This window comes from Haplochromis burtoni, unplaced genomic scaffold, assembly GCF_018398535.1.
Source record: "Haplochromis burtoni strain Fernald_Lab_line unplaced genomic scaffold, NCSU_Asbu1 Contig_145, whole genome shotgun sequence".
NCBI classification, from domain to species: Eukaryota; Metazoa; Chordata; class Actinopteri; order Cichliformes; family Cichlidae; genus Haplochromis; species Haplochromis burtoni.
In genome coordinates this window covers 1,205,591-1,224,837 of record NW_024582506.1, presented here as the reverse complement: position 1 = coordinate 1,224,837, position 19,247 = coordinate 1,205,591, and the positions used below count along the sequence as shown (strand labels likewise).

General features: G+C 42.3%; 1 protein-coding gene across 1 annotated transcript in view; it reads left to right on the top strand.

Moving 5' to 3' along the window:
* Positions 1-19,236, top strand: part of ptpn9a (protein tyrosine phosphatase non-receptor type 9a) — a 27,918-nt gene extending 8,682 nt beyond the window's left edge. The window contains exons 2-13 of the mRNA XM_014336590.2: positions 4,038-4,181; positions 8,131-8,220; positions 9,433-9,557; positions 9,940-10,045; positions 10,726-10,836; positions 12,549-12,865; positions 13,365-13,452; positions 13,695-13,764; positions 15,763-15,841; positions 15,936-16,086; positions 16,320-16,527; positions 17,487-19,236. Coding sequence (XP_014192076.1) covers positions 4,038-4,181; positions 8,131-8,220; positions 9,433-9,557; positions 9,940-10,045; positions 10,726-10,836; positions 12,549-12,865; positions 13,365-13,452; positions 13,695-13,764; positions 15,763-15,841; positions 15,936-16,086; positions 16,320-16,527; positions 17,487-17,677 — 1,680 coding nt within the window. The 3' untranslated portion in view covers positions 17,678-19,236. The remainder of the gene's footprint in view (positions 1-4,037; positions 4,182-8,130; positions 8,221-9,432; positions 9,558-9,939; positions 10,046-10,725; positions 10,837-12,548; positions 12,866-13,364; positions 13,453-13,694; positions 13,765-15,762; positions 15,842-15,935; positions 16,087-16,319; positions 16,528-17,486) is intronic.
* The last annotated feature ends 11 nt before the right edge of the window (positions 19,237-19,247 follow it).

Below are 19,247 nucleotides of genomic sequence, written 5' to 3'. Positions count from 1 at the left end.
GTGGCAGCCCTAATCTTAACTCAGACACAAGGAAGATGTGACTGGGATGTTTTATTCACAAAAATGAATAGAAAGTAATCACGATAACTGATTGGCAACATTGTTGCTCAAAATAGTCACCCTGGAGTTACCTTCACATAAAAAGTATAGCAGTATTGGATGGTAATTGCAGCTTACCACGACGTTGTTCCTTGGAGATAAATTGCAAGATTATTTAGTCATTATTGATGAACTACTTTTTCAACATGCATGCTCGTAGCATGGTGGGCAGTTGTGGCAGGAGCCTTAGTCTTAGAAGAACGTGGGTTGAAGCAGCATAGAATAAAGGTTGTCAATGAATGTAGGGGAATGTACTATAATAATAGTCGTGTGGCATGACATTTGGATCACACAGAAAATAGGAGTGTAGAGGATAATGTGTGTTAATCAACTTTCAGTTGTCAAAGTGGAAATGCTGACTAAATGAATGCATTGCCAGTATGCTGCTATCAGTAATGATTTCCACAATGCAAAGTGCAGCATTATAAAGGTGTGAAAGTGATATCATGGTTCATTAGTTTCTTGAATCTGTTAACTCCTGACTGCTGCTGATTATAGCCCCTTTCTCCCTATAGCAGACATCTTCCTGTAGCAGTGACCCCTTTAGGGTGGGGTGTTGTAACATGTTTGTACAACTGGATCTTTGCTTTTAGCGCTAATAATCAATCACAACTTCATCAGTTAACTCCCAACACAGGAGGTCGCAACCACAGCAAATCTGATCAATTAGTTATTGTCTGTCATCGTCCGCCACAACCAGCGAACAACACTCACAACAAAAACAGGATTATGTAACGTCAGGCCAGAAAATGTTTCTCTCTGCAGTCAGGATGACTTGTGACTAGATACAAACTCATTCTGTGCTCACAGAAATCCCTCTGGCTATGGCAGGACACATAAGCTCGAATCAAGTGGTGTGGGGTTTTTTTTTTTGTTTTTTTGTTTTGTTTGTTTTTTTTAAGTAATTGAACTTCAAGGAAAAAAGAAAATCTCCAGTTATTTCAAAAGTGGGGCAAGTCAGCCAAATATTTATGCATCCTCCAGGAATTGAATAAGTCACTCCTCTGCAGTGAGTCTTCCACAGCAATCCGGTGTGCTATCATGAAAACAAACTGGTTCATCCTCACATTCCACTCTTGGCAGATATGGCCCCAGTGTAGAAAAGCCAAACAAGACTGGCTTCTACTGGAACACAGGGTCACCACCTGGAGTTGGCAGGCTGTCCTTAAAAGGCTATGAGCAGCTGTCAGACCGCTGAAGTTTTTGGAAACCTGAGTGTACCTGAAGGTAACCTGACAGGAAGCTGTCTTTGGCCAACAAAAGAGCGCAAACGCTTAACGTTGCAGCAACAACAAAGAGCACAAGGCCCATATTAAATACCTGTTGTGCTTTTAGATTTGTAGACTAGAATTTTGTAATATTAGGAAATAGCTGTACTCGGAGCCAAAGCAAAGGAAACATCCCACGTTGAATGTCATGAAATGTGCTGGAGAGGTGGCGGCCAGAGGAAGAAGCCAATAAATGTTATGAATCTGGATCATTTTCTTTAAAGTTGCGAGTTGCGTCAAATGCGTTTGCTTTGACTGAGGACTTCGCTTGTCAAGCCCACTTGCGGATCGCATGTATGTTAGATTTTTTTTTTTTTCTTGTTATCGCTGAGTAGATTTATCACAGTTTTCCCTGCAAATATTTCCAATATATTTTAATGGAGGTATATCTAACAAAACAAACTAGTCCGAAGTCCACTGCTTGTGTATCGCACAGATCTGCGATGTGCGCTGGGTAAACTGGACCTAGCTCCGTGGTCCAAAACAGGACCTTATTGGTTTCGCTTGTTTCTGGTTGTTGGACCAATAATGGACAGATTTCTTTTTTGTTTTCCATCTCTCTAAACCCTGTTGTTTGGAATCTGGCATACTGGATTCACAAGAGAAATCTGCAGACACGGTTGTCACTTTTCCGTGGCAGGAATTCCAGGCAGGCATGTGGCGGGGCAAACATTTAGAGGAATGGACCCTTAATGGCCCCTTTTTGTTTGCATGTCTGTGTAGGACACATTAATGAGTTTGCAGTAATTTTGTGTCGGCAGCTTTTCCCCAGCTGCTCAGAAGAAAGTACCATGAAGTACATGCATTCAGAAGTATCGCAGCAGGTGTATCTTAATGGCTCATTCCAGGATTTTTATTTTCCTTGCTCTTCTCTGTTGGCCATTCCCACATTTTATGACACATTGTATCTTCTCTACAGTGAAAACCTCATAATTCATTATACCCTCCCCCGCTTCCCTTCCACATTTTTTTCCCATGAGAATCGGATGTCAACAGGCCTCAGCCCTGTCAGGTGCAATCATCCCTCATCCCTTGCATGCTAAGGCCTCTTGAACAGAGCAAAAGCTGCAGGCCCTCCTGCTTTTGAAAGCACTAGCTCTGCCGAGGGGAGACAGTGGCATCCTGTCTTCAGGCTCGGCGCTCATCAGGGATCGTTCTGTATTCCTGAAGAGCCGCGGATTCCCTGAACTTGACTTCCTGTCTCCCGAGCGTGCCCCACTGCTGCCGTGCCTGAGCAGAAAAGCGGAACCCTGTGTTTTCTGAAAGCGTGAGCTTTCATTGCCTCCTCCTGTCGTCTTTTTGAAGGATTCACTTGGTGCTGACTCGCTAATGCAGAGATTGGAAGGGGAGGGGGGGGAGTGTATATAATAAGAGGGGAGAGGCAGGAAGCCCCTGAATGACTGCAGGCTAAATGCAGAAGTTACTTCCAAGATGAGCTGAAGGCCTCGAAGTTAAACACATTTTTCTAAATTACAAGTGCAGCATGAAGCCAGCAAGACATTAAAGGTATCACAATGCTGAAAGCACACTTTTTAAAAGGGAGAGAACTTTGTTACTTAAGGAAGTTATAAAAACATATTTATAGGCATCACGTGTGACGATCCCACAGAGGAGTGCCGTGAGTTTGCAGTTCCCTGCAGCTGTGCAGAGCTTTATGGAGTTGGCGCATGCAGCGTTCGTGTTTTGGCTCATTTTCATCACTCATGGTGTCATTTTTGGCTGCAGCAGTTTTCAGCTGGCTGTACCTGCTCAGCACCATGTGGCACATAGACAAAGTTAACAAAAGGCTAGTGAAAATATGGAGTGTTTGGGAGCTAAAGAGCCAGATGTTTCCCTTACTGTTAGCAGAGACCACAAAAGGGGAGCAAATATTGGGCATTAATGCCAGATAACCCCCAGTAATCATAACATCAGTTGCTGTTTTCACGCTTCTTGCCATTCTGTTTCGGTCCATTAGAGATTCTTTCCTGTAGTTGCAGCCAGATTTCCTAAGAAACCAATTATCATCTTCACCTCAGATGCAGAGTTTGATGGCCAATTAATCATCTTCTCTTGAAAGAATAATGCTGACACGCAGTTCCATTTCTTGGAACAAGGCACACACCTTTCAGTTCGAGCAAGCTCAGGACACATGACTTACCCGTGTTGTGTGGGCTTTTTTGTTTTGTTTTGTTTTTTTATAATAAAAAAAAAAAAAAAGCTGGTGCTCCACAGCTAGACAAGTAATTTCACTGCCAAGTACTATTAAAAGTCTGTGCAGCCTTGTCATTAAAGCAGCTTCATGTCATAAACACCAGTTTGCAGGATTCGGTTATCTTCCCCAGCTCATGCTTCAGGCTGCGAGTTTTATTTCGAGCAACAAATGTCTCCCCGTAATGTACACGTGTCCATTTGCATGTGTCACTCCACTTTTGTGTTCATTTTGGTGTAAATGTTTACTTCATCTTCTTTCTGCTTGTTGCTACATTCTTTACTTCATTCTCAAGGATATACAGCAGCATATCCCCCACTGCAGCAGGCCATAACATTGCATCAAATAATCTCTGGGGCCGTAGATAGCACTTCCTTTGAGGATGTATCAAGTTCAAACCCCCAGTTTCACTTCCTTCCTGCTTGACCCTCAGATTTTGGGACAGCAGAGTTTTCTGACAACATCTGTGTGTGTTTCAGGCTACCAGGCAGTTTCTGGAGGAAATCAACAAGTGGACCAGTCAGCATGGAGTGTCTCCGCTGTCCAGGGAATTGGCCGTCAAGTTCCTCATGGCTCGCAAGTTTGACGTCCTCCGAGCCATCGAGCTGTTCCACAGTTACAGGGTAAGGGCATCAGTCATTATCAGCCCTTTCCTCTGTCCTCCCTCTGCTGCTGTGGATTCATCGCCTTCAGTTGAAGGAGTCTACTGTAATTTCAGCCTACAGCTAAGTTTACAAGTCCCCATTAAATCTGAGGATACACTGAATATGAAGCTGGAAGTTTTGGAGGGTTTTTGTTTGTTTGTTTTTTTAGTACATAGTATTTAAACAGGTCCTACATACAGTTCAGTATCAACAGTGCTACGGTTGTGTAAAACATACCTGCCATGTATGTTTAAGCTTGTTAAACGGGTGCATTGATACAAGGCTGTTCTTGGCTTTGTCCTGGCAAGGTTTTGATTTCATTTACATAACCGAACAATGTTATCTTTCATTTCACCTGGGTTTGCTGTGTCACACACACGGGAGTGGCTAGAGCTCGAAACACTTAAACGCAATAGATAACATTCAGTATAAGTGGGGGTTTTTTTGGGGTTTTTTCCCATTTTTCTCTCCCTCCCAGCAATATTAAAAACCAAAACAAACAAAAAAAAACTTCCCCAGATCTCACCTGAAATTTTATAAATAAATTTCAGATTCAGTTTTTTTTCAGGTTTAGAACAAAATAGTTTTCAATCTAAGAGAAACTGAAAACGCCGGGCAAACTAAACACAATTTAAGTGGTTGGCAAGTTTTAATTCGCACTTTGACTACTCCAAAATCTCAAAGTGTGGGTATATTTAAAAAAAATAAATAAGAAAAATCCTGAAACGAATTTATCCCACATTTGAAGGGGGGGCACACATCCTTATGGTACAATGGTGAGATCAGCTAAAGGCAGAGATTGGATTAGTGTTGTCACTGTGGGCTGTGCAGATGGGTGCTGTTTTTATAAGGCCGCTCCTCTGCTTTGCTTAAGGTCACAAGCAGGTGAAAGAACACCTTAGTGACAATGATGTGATATGTGACGCTGCGCCTCCGTCAGCCAGGGTCAAACTGCAACCAAACAAGCCCCCTGCGTTAGGTTAGGTTTAGCTCCTTTAAAGGAGGGGAAAAAAATTGAAGCCCTGACTCATCTCAAGCTTATTGCAGTTGTTTTGGTGAAAAGATGGTTTCCAGTTAATAGCTGCTCTAAATTTAGATTTCTAACTGAGAGCAGCAGACTGTTATGAATCTGTAACATGTTGCTTCTGACGTATAACTACAGTTTACTGACTTGTTCCAAAGAAAATGTACACTTAGTGCTATATTCTGGGTTTCTGTGTAGTTTTTATAAAATCTGCTGCAGTTGACAACAAGCGTCCCTCTTGGTTGACGAGTGTGGGGTGCCTTCACTGTGCCCAGAAATGGCAGCACAAGGCCCTTTTTCATTGAGCATATTTCCTCAGAGGCTGTTGCCAAGCAAGAGATGGCCTGAGCAGATGCATCACAAACCTCGGGGCCTGACACACACACCAACTCACGCACTTATTTTATTTTTTAATTTTACATCGGGGGATATTTCAAGAAGCGGTATTCAGGCTTTTCAAGCTTTCCAGAAAGCTTGTTGCGAATCAAAATAGGGGCTGGTTTGGTCAGCTGAGGTTATGAAGTCTGTCTAAAGGAGGAACATGAAGTTTCACATGTTGGGCGTGCATGCTAAACCATGTTAACACAAAAATAGTGCTGGATGTAACTACTTTGTGTTAGAGGTCAAGTGAACTAGATGGCACGTGACTTTTTTTAAGTTTACTTTGTGGGGGTGGGGTGGGGGTGATCTTGTCTTTTGTATTTTGGAGCCTTTTTGAAGCATAACAGGCAAATGACAGCTATTCATGTCAAATAGACATGGCTGATCTTCTCCTTTTTTGCTTCCTGTTTGCTTGTTTTGCTCTTAGCCACCTCCCTGGGGAGAAATGCAGTGAAAAAAGTTCAAAAACATACTGTATATCTGTAGCATGCTGGCTGTGTAATCTTCTGGTGCGGGGATATCGAGAGATCACCAAAGAGTCAAAATGAAAAAAGGATTAGGTGAATCTGAGGACTCGCCTGACACTACGTGTCACAGAAAGGACATCTGGTGAAATGACTATCAAGCCAGAAACTGATAAAGGCGAAACTTTCAGGGCATCAGGTCCTACTGCAGGTTTTGTTTTTTGGGGGGGTTACCCTCTAAATGTCAATACTGCTCCAAATATGAACATGCAGAATGGCATTTATCAAATCGACAAACAAAAAGTTGCCAGGCAAGTTTCACACAAATTCTAACTTCTTAATGATTGTAGTTGTGGCACCGTCCTTTTCTTGTAAAGTCATTTCAGTCATCAAGGTAGCGTTCACCAGTGAGTAGCTGGCTCGCTCATGACTGCCTTCGGTGTGACTTTAAGAAGGATTAGTCTCCCCTACCACGCTGCAGCTCATTTAACACAGCTTAATGCTGCGTCAGCACCAGGACGAGGCTGGGGACAAGTCATTCGTTAGGAGAATGGGGGAAGGGAGGGGGCTTGGAGGGAAAGTTTCCAGTGCGCTGTTTGTTTGGAGGGTTAGGGAAATGAGAGGTCTGCTTTAAGTGTTGCCATAAAATGAAGCATCGAACCTGGTTTAGTGCCGCGAATGTGGCAAATGATAAACCTCAAGGATCAATTTGCCACTTGTTCATTTCCTATTGTACAATGAGATGCTACTGTGAGGTTTTAAAATGCACAAAAACATGTTTTTCCCTGTGATGATGTTAAATAATAAACAGGAAATGCATTGCAGTATGCAGGGGGTTATTAGTCGGGGTTTAATTATGGGGACACGACAAATTTTCTGAAGTCTTTTTGCTGTCAGGGTTACTATCTATAAACTTTAATAGTTGTGGGTCATAGAAAATGTAGCATCTTGCAAGTATCCGGTTTTAAAAAAACAAATCGCCTCGCAGATCACCCCCTGTGTTTACGGTCTGAGGCCACAGATTGTTATATGACGGAGTGCAAAATTGGTACGATATTCTCTTAAAGACATCGTAGCACTATATCACCCCAATAGAGCACTTCATTCTCACCCTGCAGGTTTACTTGTGGTCCCTGGAATATTTAAAAGTTGACTGGGATGCAGAGCCTGCAGATTTCAGACCCATTTGGGGAAGAGACTCTCTCTACTTTTAAGATTAGGCTTTAAAACGTTCCCTTTTGATAAATTATATAGTTGGAGCTGGATCAAGTCGTGGCAGATGGCCGCCCCTCCCTGAGTCTGTCTCTGTTGGAGGTTTCTTCTGTTAAAAGGGAGTTTTTCCTTCCCACTGTTGCCAAGTGCTTGCTCATAGGGGTTTGTCTGATTGTTGGGATTTTCTCTGTATAATTAAAGTGTTTACCTTAAAGTATAAAGACCATGAAGCAACTGTTGTTGGTGCTATATAAATAATTATAAATGAATAAATAAATCTTCAATCATCTTTAGAGTGGCAAGTAAGCACTTCAGGAAAGCTGTACGGTTTAACCAAGAATGCTTTTTGTGGAAAGGGAGTGTTCTAATATGTAACTCTACAGTTTTCTTCTGACGTATTTCATGGAGTAATGGCAGTCTAGTGAAGTCTGAATCTGTACATCCGTTACCATTAAGACCCGAGTGCTTACAGTCTTAAAAGGAATAAAAGGGTTGCAGAGAAATCGTGAGCTGCAGCAGTTCCCGTCAATCTGTAGAAAAGCTTCATTTAAAACTAAAGGAGGCGTTTTAATTTGGCCAATTTCAACAGCGGGAACTCAAAGTATCTCTAGTTTAATATTGTTCACAATAAGTCTGTAAGATCAACTATAATTGAAAAGACACGCCTAAGCTGAAGTTTAAGACTTTCCACAGAAAGTGTAAGGGGGGGCTAGCAGAGAGGAATCCTCCTGGCAGGAAAGCCAGGCAGGTGATTCACTATTGTTCAGAAAGGAATTCACCTCAAAGTGACGGCCTGTTAGAGCTGCCCCACAGCTTGCCTTCACCTGCTGTGATCTGTTTTCTTCAGGAAACGCGTCTTAAAGAAGGAATTGTCAGACTTCAGCCTCAGGAGGAGCCTCTGCGGTCCGAGCTGCTCAGTGGAAAGTTCACTGTGTTGGTAAGTGCGTTCCTGAAATATCCTCCACATTTTTAGATTCATTCAAGGTGTAATGTGTAACGTGCCCACGTGGAAATGTTGTGTATTAATATTGTGTGTGTGTGTATATGTTTAGTCAATTTCTACAACGTACCTCATCCCAGTGATTCCAGTGACGTTTAGTGTTTGTGTGTCTTTTCATCAGGCTTCTAATGCTGCTGCGTTAACAACAATAACAATGACTTTACTTCATTCCTTAGATTGAATGTTCAAAAACTAAGCCCTCATCCTGATGTGCTTTTTGGGGTGCAGGCTATTTGTTGACGTTCCAAGTGTGTTTCCTGGCCTTTTGTCAGCCAAATTGTGACCGTTAAAGATGCCGACTTCCACCGCACACACATGCAATCACACGCGCACACACAGATTCCCATTTTCCCGCATTTCCCTTTTTTCCTTCCCCGCTGACGTGCCACAGCGGCATTGATGCTGCACATCCTCTCGCCTGACGTCGGAGTTCTCCAGCCTCGGCAGCGGGCTTCACATCCTGTCTGGTGTATTTTTAGCCCTCGTGCCAGAGAATACAGGCTTATTTACTTACAAAGGAGCTTTTTCCAGAGGATCTCTGGTCACCAGCTCCACTCGAGTGAAGAGCCTCGGATCCCCGGGCACCCCCATTCTCAGCACAGTTCAGCTTTGGCTCAGAAAATGCATTCTGTCTTTACCCCAGGAAGAAAATGAAGAGATCCAAGACCCGCGGCATCAGTAATGACAACAATTGTTCATTCTGTTGAACTGTTGACAGCCCTTTCTCTGAGCTGGCAACCAGCCAGCATGTGAACCAAAGTGCCCCCCTGTGGTCATTTTTCTTTTTCCATTCTTTCTTTTTGCACTTCTGTTTGGGTGTTGTTGTCACACTTAGCTCTAGTAAACTCCTTCAGAAACCACACAGTTTCTAAGAATGGCATCATAATTCATGCATTTGAGAAACTTGAATGCTAGATATAAAGATATTCAGAATAAGGCTGGTATTTCTATGTGTGTGTCCATCTTGCTTATTTTCTGCCGCCTTGCTCATAACTCCACATTAAACAATACAGAATGAACCCAGTACTAATAAACAATCCCCAATTCAGTACAGGGTGGGGGGGCAGCAGTTGCCTGGAAAATTGTGACAAACTGCTTTTGCTCTGCTGAATGATAACCTGCCAGTATTGTGTGCTTGTGTATTTTCAGAGTGTACGAGACCCTTCAGGGGCCTCCATCGCCTTGTACACAGCCAAACTGCATCACCCCAACAAGACAGGCAACCATGTGGTGCTTCAGGCCCTCTTCTACCTCCTGGATCGGGCTGTGGAAAGGTGAGGAACGTGGATTTCAGTGAATGAAGCTGCAACAAAACGGTCACATTTTGTTTTTAATTTTTGGTGAGAGTATCGGGTAAAGTACTGGGTATTTGTTTTTCCTTGAAATACTGCATAGTGTGGCATTGTAGCCTTTAAACGTCTTACTAAACACATCACTCGCTTTATTTCAGTGAAAGTTTCTTTTCTTTGAAGGAATCCTATGACTCAAATTTTGCACATGAAAAGACAGTCTTACTGGAACTTGTTTAAGTCTTCCCCAAAATGACGTTTATCTGCCGTGTGGGGAATAAGTTCCACTTGACAGCACGGGTAGTAGTTAAATGACCTAATGAAGATATCAAAAACCGGATTTTTCCTTTTTGTTTTTGTGTCACAGCTTCGAGACTCAGAGGAATGGCTTAGTGTTCATCTATGACATGGCAGGCTCCAACTACACAAACTTTGAGCTGGACCTCAGCAAGAAGATTCTCAACTTGCTCAAGGTTTGGGATTTCAGTGCAGTATAGTGAATAGGTGCTGTAAACATCAAAAATGAGATGCACATGCTCGGATTATTCACAGGACCAGATGTAAACAGTACTTTCATTGCTGAAAGTCTTCATTCCTTTCCAGGGCTAGAGTAACGACTAACTGCACATTTATTTCCATCTTAGAAAGTAGTAATCTGATTTATTTATGGGTGTTTTGTCTTCCAGGATTTAAGTAAATGTCCAAAAAGGCAAATGAGTGGCTCACTGTGTGAGTTGATAGCCTTTAAAGTATTACTTAATCCATATGCAGTGGCAGTGGTACTTATTTTTGCAATTGCCTGCATTTAAGTGAGTTACACTTTAAACATGTAGCAGTATGTCCGCTGGAGTCAATAACACGGACTATTATGTGGTCACATCAGCAGCAGCGGGATGTATTCTGTGCCCACATATTGATCTCTCTGGAGCAGCTGTTGTCCTCAGTCACATACAGTACACATACTGTGTACTTAATACCTAGATGCACAAGTACCATAAGATAAACTTGGCACTATCTCCTGTGTTTACACTCTAAACACAGGAGAGGTTGCCCCTTAATTTACAATATATTAATGAATATAATCATAAAATTTAAAATGTGAGTTCTAAACAAAGAATTTGGTTTACTGTAATTTACCATCTTTGTCCACCAGGGGGCATTCCCTGCCAGGCTGAAGAAGGTGCTGATCGTAGGTGCCCCGGTGTGGTTTCGAGTGCCCTACAATCTGCTCAGCCTGCTTCTCAAGGAGAAACTGAGGGAGAGGGTAAATGTTTTGACTACTTCTCAAAGTAGCTCTTCAGCTTCATTTTTATGATAATTTATTAAGTAAGGGAAGGCAAAAGCGTCGTTTTTTGGGGTTTTTTTGTTTTGTTTTGTTTCTTTTTTCTTTTTTTTTCCCTCCTCAAATGGCAGGCAGTGAGTGATTCGGTGTACCAACTGTGCTCTGTGATTATGAGATTCTTTAACTGCTTATCCTCCTGCCTCACACATGCTTGAGATGTTGAATCACTGGAGTCAGGATACCTCCTACATTATTACCAGTCATTATTTTATTAGCATGGATTTCTTAAGAGCCACTGTGCACGGGATGTATTTATTTTTATGCCAAGAGTAGGAGAAAAACTGATATTTAGGATAAAGCAGGCTTAAAACAAATGGTATCCTGTTGCTTTTTTTAATTGGTTCCATATCATGAAGTCAATTTTACATACGCAGGTAGGGGTGGGTTTTAATAATCGATTCATCGATTAAAATCGATTCTGGCTTGGATAACGTGATATAGATTCATTAAAATCCTGAATCGTTATTTTATATAAATGTATTTTGCCCAAAATGCCAAAATCTCTGGTGAAACATCACAAAATTTTGACAACCACCAAACATTTAAAACAGTAAATGAGAGCAGGTGCACGGCTTCTGCACAAAGACGTAAACACACTGCGCGGACCTGCGGATCAGAATCGGTGAGATGTCTCCTTTCTCACCGGACAGCACGGACACGATCCAAACTAAGCTTCACATAAACATCGTCATGAATTCCCTCTGACTTTTGCTGTTTTGCTTCCACCACGATAAAATCACACTTCATGCACAGCTCTCTCTCTCTTTCTCAGTGTACTTCAAGAACAGTTTCCCGTCTATCCCCGAAATCTGTTTTCTGCACTATTCACTTGCTTGTTACGCACAAGACAACCGTTGTTTACAGCGCTGTCGGCCGATTTTTTTTTATTTTTATTTTTTTACCCTTTTACTTACTTCCGAAAAGAGAACCTAATTTCTGCTGTTCAACAGGCTTCTGAACAAATTAAAACTTTTTAAAATTATACAAAATGCAAAACGCTCAGCTGTGTCTCTAATAAAACCGCTGTAACTTCAGAGGTAATGTTCATAAGTTGATTAATGGTTTTCTTTCGTTTTTGATGTACTGCAGAATATTTTAATAAAATCCCAGGCCAGGAAAGTCACCTTCATGTTTTTCTGTGTTTTATCTTCAGCTACTTTGACACAGAAGCATCTGCTGTGATGCTCACACCTTTGATAAAGTCTTGCGAGTGTCAGCTTCCTTTTTATAGATACAAAAATATGTAAATGTACTGATCTGAATTATAATATTTCTGACTGTCTGAGGCAAAATTTCCCAGATTCAAATCGAATTAAATCGAATCGATTCAGGACCTTGTGAATCGGAATCGAATCGATTCTAGAAATCAGTGACGATACCCAGCCCTATACGCAGGTTCCTAACTGAGTGAGATGACACAAGTATTTGCATGCCAGCTGTAGAAAGACTGCAGCATTTTCACATTTATGTAAAGTGCACAAGACCCTATATGAGATCCAGTTATTGTAGTCTGCCTTCAAGATATGGTAGTGCTAACAGGTTAAACTCACGGGCAGAGTGCCTTTGACCTTTTATGCCGTTTTCCTTGAGGGTAAAAACAAATCCATCTCAGTCTATGTCTCTCCTAACTCCAGGTTCAGATGGTAAAAATGGCCGAGCTGCGCCAGCACCTCCCCAGAGACTGTCTGCCTCAGCACCTTGGTGGCCTGCTGCCTCTGGACGCGTACAGCTGGAACCAGCAGCTACTGGCGGGCCAGAATGGCAGAATAGACCCTGTGGATGAATTGGTGGGCATCCCCTTTGAAGATGCCTCCATTCACGTCCCTGGACCAGAGTCCATGCGCCCGCAGGAGCTGCTGACGCACCTCGGCAGGCTACAGCGCACGGGCATCCATCAGGAGTATGAGGAGCTACGCAAAGAAGCACCACCCGGAACCTTCCACTGTGCACAGTGAGTTTAGAGCAGCAGGCGCACATTCAGTGCTCACTTTAAAATCTGATTCTGTCTGGCTGAGCGGAGCTGCCAGAAAGATTAGTTTATTAATACCTGTAATCTTTTTATGCTGTAGGTGCAGCGTGCATTCTGGGAAGGACAAAAATTAGTAGCATTGTAATGTAATCTATTCCACAGCATGTCCTTTAACCCCGACTTCAATAGATGACCTTTCTAATATTTTCAGAATGTTTTGTTTTGTTCCTTATTGGCATTTATAAAGTGGAATGTATAGCTGTGCTTGGTGACTGCATCTTTTACCTCATTTTGCATACTTAGCCTCTAGTTTTCTATAAATTCTTCAAGTCTTCTATAAATTATAGACCTCACTTCAATGTCACATGTAACTAAGTAGCACATGACCAGAAAAGCAAAACTTTAGTTCAGTGTGTGTCGACTGTTATTGTAATTGTACACCGCATTGGGCGGCAGCATTAAACTTTTGTTTTGTCTACAGAGCAGCCTACAATCAGGAGAAGAATCGCTACGGCGACGTGTTGTGCCTTGATCAGACGAGAGTTCGTTTGAAACCCAGAAAGAATGAGGTAAATGCTGTTTTAAAAAATGTGCATTTCATTTGATCAGTTCCATTCATGGTCACTCTTAGCTGTCAAGCTTAAAACTTCTAACTGGCTACTGCTCTCCCAGTACTCAGCTTATAAAGCAAACGTGTAACCAAACTGTTGGATTTTCTCCTCTAAAGTCTCTAATGCTCCGACAGTTGAATTGACATGATGTGTTTGGCATTCTGTTGACCTTTTGTGACTGAGTTTTGTTGCTCTCACAGAGATCAGACTACATCAATGCGAGTTTCATGGACGGCTACAAACAGAAGAATGCCTACATTGGTACTCAAGGTACGACAAGTTAATTTATTTAAAAGGACTGTTTTGCAGTGTTATGCCAGTGGCATAACACTGCAGTCCTGTTAATGAGCCAAACTGATATCATCAGTAATGTTAAGTGGACCCTACAGCCAAATAAGTGTGTGACTACAAAGGAACCTTTTTAAATGAGGACATTTGGTCATCAGTCTAAGTGGGCACTGTTACTACCACTGCTGTGTCATAAATGGCAATAAATGTAACTGAAGCATAGAAGTGGACAGTGGCAGTAAGCTGAGGTGGACAGTTTGTTGCCCAATAAAATAAATATTATAATAACAGAAGTTAATACTTTCAAAGGTGTATTTCTAATTACTCTACAGTAAGTTACTGCAGATTTCTGATTAATTGAACTCTTCTGGAGTAAGGTTTTATATAAACACTTAAAAGTACAAGGAGAAAAATGTTACTAGGAGGTATGTACACTGCTCAAAGCATTGTCAGTGTCACTGCTGGTAACATGAGGTGATACCTGAACCCTACAGAGGTTGCACAGGTAGTCCAGCTCCTCCAGGATTCCACATCAATGTGTGCCATTGCCAGAAGGTTTGTGTCCCCCAGCACAGTCTCAATAGCACAGAGATGATTCCAGGAGACTGCTAGATACTCTAGGAGAGTTGGACAGGGCTGAAGAAGGCCTTTAACCCATCAGAACTGGTATCTGCCCCTTGGTGATTAAAAAATGACCTCACGTAGGCCACTGGTGTGAACATGTCTGACCAAACAATCAGAAACAGACATCATGAGGGCGCTATAAGAGCCTGACAGGTGCATAGCACCGTGGAACCCGATTGGCATTTACCACAGAATACCAGAATTGGCAGGTCCATCACACTCCATGCTTTTTACAGATCAAGGCATGTTCACCCTGAACACATGTGACAAACATGAAAGGGTGTGGAGAATGGGAGAATGTTGTGCTGCCTGTAATATCGTTCACCGTGACTGGTTTGGTGGTGAGTACCTGATGTCATCAGGCATGCATAGAATCACATGGAGGCCATACAAACTACTGAGTACTCTTGAGCTGCTGTATCAACACTGTATCACTTTTTTCGTTTGGGGTTTTTTGTTTTCTTTTTTTCTCTCCAGGGTTTCTTAGAATTCAGCCCTCTGTAGATTATCATTTCCAGCCAATGATGTAGCACCCTTTCATTCCTAACACAGTACAGAGTTGTTGTTTTGTTTTTTTTTCCCACATTAAGATCTCATGTGTTTTCAGTGTGTTCCTCCTTTCTTAATTTCTTTTTAACACTGTAGTTCAGGTAGAATTGTATTTGAACAGCCGGGAGTGAGAATAATCACTCATGCACTGATACGACCAGTTTCTGATGGTTTTGCAACATGTACCAAAACGCGCTCACCACCCAACCTTGCACAAAACTTTACTTGCAGTGCAACATTTCTTCTCTCACTACAGGAATCCCTAGGCTTCTAGGAACATTTGTAAGATCAGTGGGAAGAACAGTAACACTAATGACCGTGCACCTGAAGACCTCTGTAGTATCTTACTTAAGCTTGTGTCCATAAATACGCCGTCACCTCTGAGAATGCTGGGAAAACCTTTGCTCACTTCTGGGACTAACAGTTGCTGACTGTATGAAGACCAGTTCTTTGGAATAACCTGAATTAGACTTTAAAAAAATGAAGTGACAAGAAACTGATTTGTATAAATGCCCAAAGTTAATCTGTTTATTTTCAGAAATGATCATGTCATCCTGATTTCTGATGACATTTCACTGCTGTAATTCAATGATTCAGAAACGACTGCTAAGACCACCAAAATTATTTGGCAGTCTTACACAATGAGCTGAATGTTTGTCTTTATTGTGGGTTAATGTATCTCATTAAGGAGCTACTCCATGCAGTTAAATGAGTATGACTCATTACGCTGGGATCAGATTTTAATTTTATTTATTTTTACTCACTGTAATTTTGATTTGCTTCGACTTTGGTGTTTGTATTGTGCAGGACCACTAGACAGGACCTACGGTGATTTCTGGAGGATGGTTTGGGAACAAAATGTCCTTGTTATTGTCATGACAACCAGGTAATGGAGTTGATGAACTAAAAGTATCTGTTTTGATTTTTAGAAGTTGAATCGGTGTTAATTTTGTCAAATACGCCCTGACCCTCTGTCGCAGGACCGACGAAGGCAGTCGGAGAAAGTGTGGGCAGTACTGGCCTCTGGAGGAAGGTGGACAGGAGGTCTATGGCCACATAGCAGTAGTGAACCAGAGGGTGGACCGCCACAGCCACTACAACCACACCACTCTTGAACTGCACAACACTGAGGTGAGAAAAAACATTTTGCTTAATGTTGCGGCCAAAAAATCTGACATTGCCTGAAAAGCACCAGTAACAGTGGGATTGATATCCTCATCATATTCTTTGCGTTCCCTAAAATGTTCAAAGTACTCCACTCCCTGGTTCAGTTGAACGGTTTTTAACAAGCAGAATGCATTTTCTGTCGTACATATTTTCTATCATAAAGCGTATAACCTGTAAAATTTTATTTGTGTATTCAGACATGTGAACAGAGACAAGTGAGTCATTTCCAGTACCTCAGCTGGCCCGACTACGGCGTCCCCACCTCAGCAGTGACTCTGATTGACTTCCTGGGAGCTGTGAAGAGACAACAGAGAAAAATGGTCAAGGCTCTGGGATCTCAGTGGACAGGCCACCCGCTGGGACCGCCAATGGTGGTCCACTGTAGTGCAGGGATTGGGAGAACAGGTGAGATGCAGGGATAAAAACCTTCTTCTAGGGCTTCGGGCCGTTTTATACCCACCGTGCAGTGCCTCACAAACTGCACCCAACAGCAAAGTTGATGTCATGTCTGCTGTCGCTGCAGCTGGGTTGAACACAAGTGTTGTTCCTGTCAGTTTTACCACTATTTTAATGATCTAGTCATCCAGAAGCTCACGTTCACAGATTATACAGAGCTAGATGGAGCAACAATCTTGCATCTTTTCAAATGAAAAGATGCAAGATTGCTTCAGTGGTGAGAATACTGTAGCAGGTACCTGCGTCTTCATGGCTTGCATGAATAGATGCATGTAAAGTGACCAACACGATGGGTGTGCTTGTGCTTTAAGGCCTCAGTCACACAGTCTTAGCAACCCATCACCAACCACAAAATTTATATTCCCTGAGTGGTTGGAGACTGGTTGCTGGCTGTTAGTATGTGAACTAGCCACACAGCGAGTACTGCACCAAAAATTCTCCTTACTTTGGTAACTAGCAGATTGTTGCGGTTGGTCCTGATTTGACTACCTGTCTGCAGACACTCATACAGAGAGGGTTTGTCTCCAAAATAAAAGTCATGCCTTTTGAAAGGTGTTGACTCCAATGCTAAACCACAACTTTTACTCTGATGGGAAACCTTCTGTTTCTAGTTTGCGTTGCATGGCTTCAAAATTTCTTACCACTGAGCAAGCAGTTGCAAAGTATTTTCAGAGAAGTTTGCATGATGATGCAGACTGTGAGTCGCTGCAGCAATCTGCTAGCAGCCAAAAGAATCACAAGGAGGTTTTTTTGGTACAGCAACGTCCTGCAAAGAGTAACCTGAATATTCTGTTTTCCTGAATGAGTCTGTTTATCAGACTGTATGAGAATAAGGCTTTTAACCAACATGATAGCGTTTCATTGTCTGTAATCTTAAAGTGTTGCCACTAACCCGCTGTTGTCGGCAGGTACCTTCTGTGCCCTGGACATCTGTCTGTCCCAGCTACAGGACGTAGGCTCACTTAACGTGTGCCAGACAGTGCACCGCATGAGAACACAGAGGGCCTTCAGCATTCAAACCCCAGACCAGTACTACTTCTGCTACAATGCCATTTTGGAACACGCCCAAAGACAGGGCCTCATCCCAGCCAATCAGTGAGCTTCAGCCATGACCTTCCAAACCATCCATGAGCCCTGTGATTCCTGCAGTCAAGTCTGTTAGCTCCAAGCCATGTTTTGTGATCAGTTAGCCCAGGAACTGTAACTTCCTCACAGATGCTGTCTTTACAAAAGATAAAAATAAAAACTAGGCCATAGCTTTTTGGCAGACCAAGACTGTGATGATAAAAGGCTTGATTGTTGACATAGTGTTTTTAATGATGACGTTTCTGGCAATGTGACGTTTTGGTTTATTTGCTGAACATGTCTCCAAAAATGCACGTCATTGTGGAGAAACTGCTCAGCGCAGCACAGTGGTGTTACATGCGTGAGATCAGGTCCAAGTTTTGGTTTTTTTTGCTTTTTTTTTTCCCCAAAAGTACTTTATCCCATTGAACCTTTTAACATGGACACACAGTCCAAAAAACTGCTCTTTCATTTTCCTTAACTGCTGCTGTAGTGTTTCATAAGTGTTTCTTTGCCATAATAAATGCCACCTCGGATGAGACGGAACTGTGGCTGCCATCTTGTTTCATGTGTTCTTGGACAAATTGTTCTCAGTGCGGTTGGGAAAAATTGGGGTAAAATTGCTTGAACCATTACCATGGCTGTTCACTTTGGAAGCGTGTCTATGTTGAGTAACGGTGTGTCGTGATAAATGTTTGAGCTTTGGGAGAGTCAGATTGGGATATTTTTCCACCACTGTCCTTTCTCACATGTAGACCTGAGGGGGGTGCTTATACCACTGGAACTGCGGTTTAGGCATGCAGAGCGTGCTTTAGGTAGATGCAGCGGGAAAACTGATTATGCTTTTTCACTGACTTTCTAATTGGGAGCCGGCAGGCTGAAGACCGACTAATGACCGATTTGGCTGCAGACGTCGTAGGTGAAAACGGCAATGGATGGTACGAGCTACTTTTGCATAGTCTCAGGAGTGTCATACCAAACACAAAGTGAAACCACAGTCAGGATAGAAGCAGTTTCATTCCATCAATGTATTCTCCTCCAGCCCAAATAAGTAAAGCACATCCAAAATGAATCCTCTCAAATCCCAAATGGCATCATTCATTTCAGTCCATGATCGTGCCTTTTTTTTTTTTTTCTTCTTCTTGTTTTTCCCCCCTTGATATTTAGCAGAAGGACCCTTTCTGCTAAATATGGAGTCATGGCAGCTTCGCTTATAGTGAGATGGGCCATTGAGCTTTCGTTATTGTGGGAATGTATTCCTAAGCCCCCCACATGCATCCTCACACACTTGCTTAGAGCAGCCCATGCTGCAGTTACTATGCCATTTAAGCATGCATCTGTACATCAGTTAAGACCTCATGAGTAGTGCAATACTTTTTTCTTTAAAAAAACAAACAAAAACATGTCTTAGCACTTTGAAATAACTATTCCCAACATGCTCTGAGATTGGTCGTTATGGCAACGGGATTGGGGGAGGAAAAACTTAATTATTTTGCTCTACACGTGATGCTGGGATAACTTGATTGTTATTGTAAATTTGGTGACGCTTAAATATAAACAATTTACTGTAAAATGAATACAAATCTGCATAGTGCTTTACTGGG